General features: G+C 50.7%; 1 protein-coding gene across 1 annotated transcript; it reads left to right on the forward strand.

Moving 5' to 3' along the window:
* Positions 1 to 6,446: 6,446 nt before the first annotated feature.
* On the forward strand, positions 6,447 to 8,122 carry LOC119327626 (U-box domain-containing protein 21-like). The gene has a single exon (XM_037600720.1). It carries the CDS (start codon positions 6,600 to 6,602, stop codon positions 7,929 to 7,931), a length of 1,332 nt encoding a protein of 443 aa, XP_037456617.1. The 5' UTR covers positions 6,447 to 6,599; the 3' UTR covers positions 7,932 to 8,122.
* The last annotated feature ends 265 nt before the right edge of the window (positions 8,123 to 8,387 follow it).

The following is an 8,387-nucleotide window of genomic DNA, read 5'->3' on the forward strand; positions in this document are numbered from 1 at the left end:
AACAGCTGGGATTTATCTGGGCCGGATGGAAAGAATCCTGTTCGATTCGGTGGTCACTCGGACGACGAAGTCCATTGACCAGAGTGGCGTTCATTCTAGGTTCGTTCCCCTTCTAAAATGACTTGACGTCTTGGACAAGATCACAAATGAATTGAGCAGGTCAGAACTCACAAGTGAGTCGGAGAGTCTAGCGACGCGGGTATCACACGGCGACGTACTACAAGTACTCCAGGATCGGTTCAACTAGGTAGTCTACTGTACGACAGCGCCAGCTCCAGTGGCAGCTGAGAAACGACAGCAGCAGCTCAGATCAGCTCGGCTCAGAGAAACACCAAAGGCAAGCTTGTCTACCACTTGACTCGTCCCTGTCCAATCTACTAGGAACAAAAATGCCATAGACCACATCGACCGCCACTTGCACTTGCAGCATATGTATCTCCGGCGAGATCTGCTCGACAATGCCCATTGGCATCTACCGGTAGCTCTCTACCCATCAAGACGGATTTGCATTCCATTATGGAAGATGCTGCCACGGCCGGCTTTATGCCGGCTCGATACGACAGGCAAAAACATTGCGTGGTCGACGGCGACGTAGGCACCGCTACCTGAAACGTAACGCCGATTTGCAGTCGACCAGAGATTTTCCTTGACGGTGCGTCCGTGCCTGTTGATGGGTACGGGCACGTACCGCGGACAGTGGCAGCTGGGATGGTGATGATGTATCGTGTATCCAGCTCGCCTTCGATTGGATCCTTGTCTCGCAGCCGTGCAATGAGGATACGGTATGCGCGTCGTATTCCAGCAAGTATCCATTGCTATCTGAAGCTTTTCTGGTGCCCGGTCGCAGCATGAGAGCGTTGGACTCAACTTATTTATGTGCCACAAATATTGTCGTGCAAATTGATATCAAATACAGTTTTGCTAAAGCACATCTAGATGCGCCATAAGTATTGCACATCTAAGTCATATGTCATTGATCTTACATTAAGATTCGTGTGAATATTTTCTTTCTCTTTTATCTTTTTCTCTTTATGCTTGATTCACTCACTTAGATGTGCAATAACTAGGGCACATCTAGATATTTCTTCTTAGAATAAGAAATGGAATATTATGGTGCTGATGTTCCTGGTAAATATATTCAGGTTGTAGAGGAATATTTTTGTTCTTTTAATCTATATGAGTTGCAAATTTCACAAAAAAAATATTGTAATGTACACCTGTAGTCATCGGATTATACTACTTGTATGTTTGGCTTTTTCAAACTTTATTTTGTCTTTTGCACTTTTAATATACAATGGTTGCACAATGTGTAAAAAAAAATTGGAAACATCTCATGAATTCAAACTTTATTTTGTCTTTTGCACTTTTAATATACAATGGTTGCACAATGTGTAAAAAAAAATTGGATACAGAATACAAAGACAGACGTTCATATTTACTTAACTGTTTTTGTGCTATTGAATTCTTTTCTTCATTTTTGCCTTTTATTTTAGTCGGCTACTTTTGTATGTTTTAGCAATTCATGAGACTGTAAAATTCAAGTTGAGTATTACAGTGAAACCTTAGTTGTTACTAGTATAACGCCCGTGCGTTGCCACGGGCTCTTCAAAATTTATAATCAGTATCTTTCATTTATCATTCTCTCATATTGGGTGATTATGTGGTGCTCTAATTAGAAACACAACAATCAAATATTAGGAAATTTCACCGAACAACAACGAATAATACGATATCTATCAAACGAATAAAATGAGGTCATATTTTTGGTCCGTCATGCACTTCTGTTGAAAAGTGCCTATCCCTTTTAGAATCAACCCACTGTTTGCTCGCACGCAAAAAAAATACATCTCTAAAGTGGGGAACCGATCGGTGCCAAAAAGAACTCAAACTCCTATCCAATCTCGACTTCGTGCTCTTCCACTTCCATTGATAAAGATGGGACGTCAAGGGTTTCATCATGATGACCTCGAGCAGCCTCCGACATCCCTCCCCACATCTACCCCTACCCCCTGCTGCCGCTTGCACTGTCCTTGCTCCTCGAGGGAGCTAGGGACACAATGTTCTCTAGGATGGGCATGACCAGATCCACGAGGAGGCCACATTCTTCCATGGGAACCCAACCAAGCACACCACCCTCCGCAACCATCCAATCCCAGCCTAACAAAGTCAAGACCCGCCATCGATCCACAAATCAGGCTCGCCGCATCCAGGTTCACTGCAAGTCTGCGACGAGTCTGTGGTCGACATCTTGACTTTGGCTATCCCCATGGAAGAATCATCGGATCTTGCTTACTTTTACCATCACTTCGTCTCTTCCCAAGGCAGCGACACCACCCAGCCAATCACCACCACCGCTTGCGGCTTGCCTACATAAAATCATGAGAAATCTCCACGGCGGTGCTGTAAGATCACCTTGGCGACCTCGACAGTGACCGACTGGTCTAAGATCTAAGCTAGCCGCTCTTTGTAGAAACCAATAGAAGTAGGCATGTGACTCAGATTTGTTCTTTGGTGTGCATGCGTTTCTTGCTGCCCACCAGCTCTTGTCTACAACTCGCCTATCTCTGTACCAGCTCTTGGTCTACAACTCGCCTATCTCCATGCTCGAGACGATTAAGCTCGATGCGCAAGCCGCATACGTCTGCTAGAGCTATATCCAGGCCCTATGATTTTTGGATCACTGGCACTATGGGTGCCAGGACCGAGTCGCCCTCATCCACCAAGTGGATCAAGGAGGTCCACCACCTAGACTCTACATCGCAACATTTTGTGTTTTCCTATAAAAAGTAAAGAACCTTCTCTAATAAACGTAAATATAACCTTTCGGTTTTATAGTCTCAACTTTCCTACACTCCAATACCAGAAGGATTTCTTGGTTTTATTTAATGACCTTCTTGAATGTCATTCACTTAGAAAGGTAGTAATACAATCTGTGATATTAAGGCAAACTATTAGTCATATTAAAGTGCAAAAGGCCCTATAGGAGTCAAAGCATGACTTTTATGGTTATACTGTAATTTGCAAGATCTGAGATTTATGCAAGTGTACAATTAGAGAAGAGCCAATTAAATAGATTTTCACATTCAGAATAGTACGATTAGCAGTAGCACTTCAATTTTTTCATGTTTGATCAGCTTGCTAGGTGGTTATCACTAAGCATGTTGGAACGATGAGCATAACCTAACTTAGTTCAGTACGTGTTGCTGCAAATTAGTTTAGTACGTACGAAGCTGTTGCTAACTTCAATGCCTGGCTGTTGCAAGTTTCTAATGAAAAAGTATTTCAGGTCAAAGGTCAGGGAATATACACTTTTGTTATCATGGTTGTTTCCTTATAGTGAACAACTTTGATCACCACTTCAGCAGCTACTATCTATAAGAAGACATTAGCTAAGTAGATACAGGCAAAGAAAGCATGTAGGCAAAACCAGAATTAAAAACATCCTTCTCAATGGAGCTCGTGCAGTTCGGAAGACCCTAATCATCGATGAGGGACCCCTCCGATGGTAGCATGGCGTGACAATTGCCGTCAATGACGACACCCAAAGTACCTTGCACAATCCATCGATCCAGTTCGGAACAATCAAGCACATACCTTGCAAAGTGATGTGGATCTGAAGCAGAGGTGGGAAGGTAAAGGCTCAGGTGAGGTGGAATGAGACGTTGATATAGACGTGCACGCATGAGAATAAGGCGGTGCCCAGGATGGATCTCCATCAGAGGAGGCCGGATCCGCTGGGGAGGAGGTCGCTGTAGTACCTGCCATCTGTGCGATGGATCACGGGGCTGGCAGGCAGGGGGAGGGGATAGGAGGGAGCGGGTGGGCTAGAGCGCAGATGGCGGGTGCCCCCGACGACGGCTGGGAAGGATGGTGGAGGAGGTGGATGAGGATGGCGGCGGCGGCGTCTGCGGTTGCGCCTCGTCCGCAGCCGTGCTGGTGGTGGTCGATGCGAGAGCCGGATGGCGTCGGCCAGAATCAGGCAGGGGCGACAAAGATTTAGAGGAGAGAGAGAATGGAGGCGATGATCGATGGGAGGAAGGGCCACCGGCGATTGGGGTGGCCTCAGATCCGCCCTCCGTGGCCGCCTATTTCATGGGACGAACACCCGTGCTCACCGTCGGGCTCGCCTTCGGCCGCTACCTCGCCGACATTCACGACGTAGAGCCCCTTCCTCCGATCCCATTTGCCAGGGAGGCAGCGTCATCCTTCATCGCAGAGAACGATTCCACACTGAGATCCCAACCAGATCGTGATTGCGCCTCCCCAAACCGCAGCGGCACATCCCACTCCATCAACGACCAACCTATATGAGGCGGAGGGTCAGTGTAGGACGCGAGCGCCGTCACCATGGACGTGGGGACGCCGTAGGTGGGAAGGAGGCGGCGACGGCATCTGTGTCAGGAAGATCGCACGACGGCGGCGGCGTTTACTCGAGGGGATCGAGAGGAGCTGCGTTTGGTGCCGGGTGGGTTCTTTGGTGCGTGCGTGGGGCTGAAGATTGTGATAGGTGATCAGGTGAGGGCGTGCCATACCTGGATCGATAGCCTTACCATACCTGGTGGTAATTTAAATTTATTACCATATTTGATATTTTCCGAGTTATGGCCTTACCATACCTGGATTGATAGCCTTTGGGGTAATTTAAATTTATTACCATATAATTACCATATTCAAAATTTCGTGAGTTATGACGTTACCATACCTGGATTGATTTATTACTATACGTGGATTAATTATGATTTATTACTATATGATTTATTACTATACGTGGATAGCCTTACCATACCTGGTGGTAATTTAAATTTATTACCATATTCGATATTTCCCGAGTTATGGCCTTACCATACCTGGATTGATAGCCTTTGGGGTAATTTAAATTTATTACCATATAATTACCATATTCAAAATTTCCTGAGTTATGACCTTACCATACCTGGATTGATTTATTACTATACGTGGATTAACTATGATTGATTACCATAAATACGTTGGGTATTGCCGGTCAGACGAGAAAAGAGAAAAACCGGTGGGAGGGGTTGGTGGGAGGTGGGACGAAGAAAAACCGGTTGAAAATAAACCGGTTGAAAATAAACCGGTTGAAAGTGGGGGGGACTATTCAACCAATTCGTCCATTAGAAGTAGAGATGAAGGAAGATGCAAGGCAATGAGGCCAAATATTTTTCAATTAAAGTACATGAAATGACCAACAACAATAGAACCACGACAAGATACGACAAATAGACACCTAGAGTAAGCCCGAAGTCATCTTTCTTCGAAAGTGCTCTTCTCGGCTCGAGCTCACAGACCTCGGATGAATAGTTGTAAAATCAAAGCAAATTGAAAATTAAAATAAAAGAACGAATTTTGTTGTGGCAAACATTGACAAATATTTTGATTGCTTGCATATATCACGAAATGACATTCATGAAAGACGTGGCAAACAAAAAACTGATGGTCCAAAATGCTTTTTAAAATAATATTTTTGGAGCATCAATTTTTTTGCCACGTCGGTCACGAATGTCATTCCATGGTGAAATTGTGCAATCAATCATTTTCATCTTCTCCTGCTTTTACAGCCAACTCGATCGTCATTGTTCGTATTCTCGTGCGAGCATAAGATGGTTTGCACCTCCAGTAATGCACTGCGAGAAATCCTTATTTCCCCTTGGAAAGCTAAAGATTCCTCATTATTTATTGCCCACGACTGACCTACGGCAGTTTAACACACGAAACGCACTCCGGTCGGCAGTCAACAGGACGGCCTCCTTGGGCGCGCCGGCCGGCCGGAATCGTGCAAAACAAGCCGAAGAGCCAGCCGCAAAGCTGCCGCCGCGCGTTTCCATGCACCCCAACCAACCGGAGCAGGACGCGCGCGCATGCGGACACGCGCATCACGCCGTACTACCAAGTCCGAAAAGTCTCGACAGAAAGAAACCATTTTGTACAGTGGCTCCTGACCTGGCGAAACGCCTTGGAGCAGCCGAACTCGCTGGCCTTGTTGATTAATTATTAAGGAATATTCCTCTTGCTGCGGTCGATTAACCGTGGCGAGGACGTGGCTGACATGCGGGGCCCGCCCAGTGCGGCCACCCCGACCTCTCCGTCCAGCGGAGATGTCCAAGTCGCAAACCAGTCGGACTTTTGGGCAACTGGCACTGGGCCCTGTGCCGTTTTCCATCCCGTCCGCGGCCTCTACGCGAACGCCACGCGAGCAGAGCGCCGTGGTCGCACGTTCAAACATTGCGTGTTCAACGGTCAACATTCAAACGCTTCGACCCAACCACAACCGAACGAACAAAATAATCCTCCGCCCCGCGCAAGTCCACGAGTCTCCGTCTCCGTCTCCCTCCCAACCCCGCGTACGTACGTCACGCCGCTTCCCTCCCCCCACTCCACAACCTATATATCCCGCTCCACCGCCGCACTACCTCCCCAGCTCTTCCCCTCCCTCCGTTCCAACCTCCAACCGACGCCAACGACTTCAACTCCAATCCATTCCGTTCAACGTTTCCGGCCGCCGCAACGTGCGACTGACCGACCGACTGGAAGCTCCGCCTCGCACGCCTCTTGTCTTTGTCTACCGGCTCGCCCAGAAGAATATGGTTCTCCCCATGTCGCGGGCGACGAGGCTGGTGCCGGAGCTGCCGCTGCTGCGGCGGGGCAGGCGCGCGCAGGTGGCGGACGACGGGGAGCTGGCCGTGCCGGCGCACTTCCGGTGCCCGATCTCGCTGGAGCTGATGAAGGACCCCGTCACGGCGCCCACGGGCATCACCTACGACCGGGAGAGCGTGGAGGGGTGGCTGGCGCGGGGGCGAGGCACGTGCCCCGTCACCGGCGGCCCCGTGCGCCTCGCCGACCTCGTCCCCAACCACGCCACGCGAAGGATGATCCAGGACTGGTGCGTCGCCAACCAGGCCGAGCGGGTGCCCACGCCCAAGGTGCCCGTCGCCGAGGCCGACGCCGCCGAGGTGCTCGCCGCCGTGTCCACCGCCGCCAGGCGCGGCAACGCCCCTGTGTGCGGGCAGCTCGCCGCCAGGGCTAGGGCGATCGGCAAGGAGAGCGACCGCAACCGCCGGTGCCTCGCGGCCGCGGGCGCCGCTCGCCAGCTCTCGTCGGCTTTCCAGAGCCTCGCCGGGGAGCCCGTGGAGGGTACTAGCGCCGCCGTTCTAGGCGCGCTGGGGAAGATCCTGGCGGCACTCACCGTGTTCTTCCCGCTCGACGACGAGGCGCGGCGCTGCATTGCCTCACCGGCCTCCCTCAAGACCCTCGTCTCGGTGCTCTCCCACGGCGACCTCGCCGCGCGGGCCAGCGCCGCCATCGTCCTCCGCGAGCTCGCCTCCTCCGCCGACCGGCACACCGTGGACGTCATCTCGAGGACGCCCGGCGTGTGCAGCGCGCTCGTCGGCCTCGTCAGGAACCCCGTGTCCCCGCAGGCCACCAAGGCCGCGCTCGTCACGGCCTACTACCTCGTCTCCGGCAGCGACCGCGCGGCGGCCCGCTTCGCCGAGCTAGGCACGGTGCCCGTCGTGGCGGAGCTCCTCGTGGACGCCGACAAGGGGACGAGCGAGAAGGCGCTGGCCATGCTCGACGGCGTCCTCTGCGCCGACGCCGGCCTCGAGTCCGCGCGCGCGCACGCGCTGGTCGTGCCGGTGCTGGTCAAGAAGATGTTCCGCGTGTCCGACATGGCCACGGAGTTCGCCGTCTCCGCGCTCTGGCGCCTCTGCCGCGGCGCGGACGCCGGCGCCGGCGCGTGCTGCGCCGAGGCGCTGCGTGTGGGCGCCTTCCAGAAGCTGCTCCTGCTGCTCCAGGTGGGCTGCGGCGGCGTCACCAAGGACCGGGCCAGCGAGCTGCTCAAGCTGCTCAACGGCTTCAGGGGCAGCGTGGAGTGCATCGAGACGGTGGACTTCAGGGGGCTCAAGAGGCCATTTTGATCGGCGTAGATGCTGGATTTTTTGGCGTCTGCTTTCACCTTTTAGATTGTTTTGGGAGCTAGATTAGATGTGTGCATAAAACATACTCCAGGATGACTAGATTTTGATTTTTCTTTACACTGTAATTGCATACTCGCACACAAAATGATCAACACAGAAGAGGACTGAACATTGTTTAATTGTTGCCAATATTTGATTTTTGCACAATTTGAAAGTTATTCCGTGTAATTTGCGTTTTTGAAGTGATCATCCCATTGCAGTAGTGCTCAGAATTCCACGAGTTGGGAAACATGAGATTAAAAAAAACACACACACATCAAACTGAGCTGTAATCCATAGATCGGCCCAGGCTCATCTACTATCTATGATCAATAAATTTGAAGAAAAATAAATAGAAACACAAGTAAAAAAATGTGAAATGTCTTGGCACGGAAAGATGCTCGAGTGGCCAAATGT

The sequence above is a fragment of the Triticum dicoccoides genome, chromosome 7A (assembly GCF_002162155.2).
Source record: "Triticum dicoccoides isolate Atlit2015 ecotype Zavitan chromosome 7A, WEW_v2.0, whole genome shotgun sequence".
NCBI classification, from domain to species: Eukaryota; Viridiplantae; Streptophyta; class Magnoliopsida; order Poales; family Poaceae; genus Triticum; species Triticum dicoccoides.

Excerpts from the sequence above, each read along its gene's own strand:
- LOC119327626 (XM_037600720.1), top strand. The coding sequence starts at position 6,600 with ATGGTTCTCCCCATGTCGCGGGCGACGAGGCTGGTGCCGGAGCTGCCG.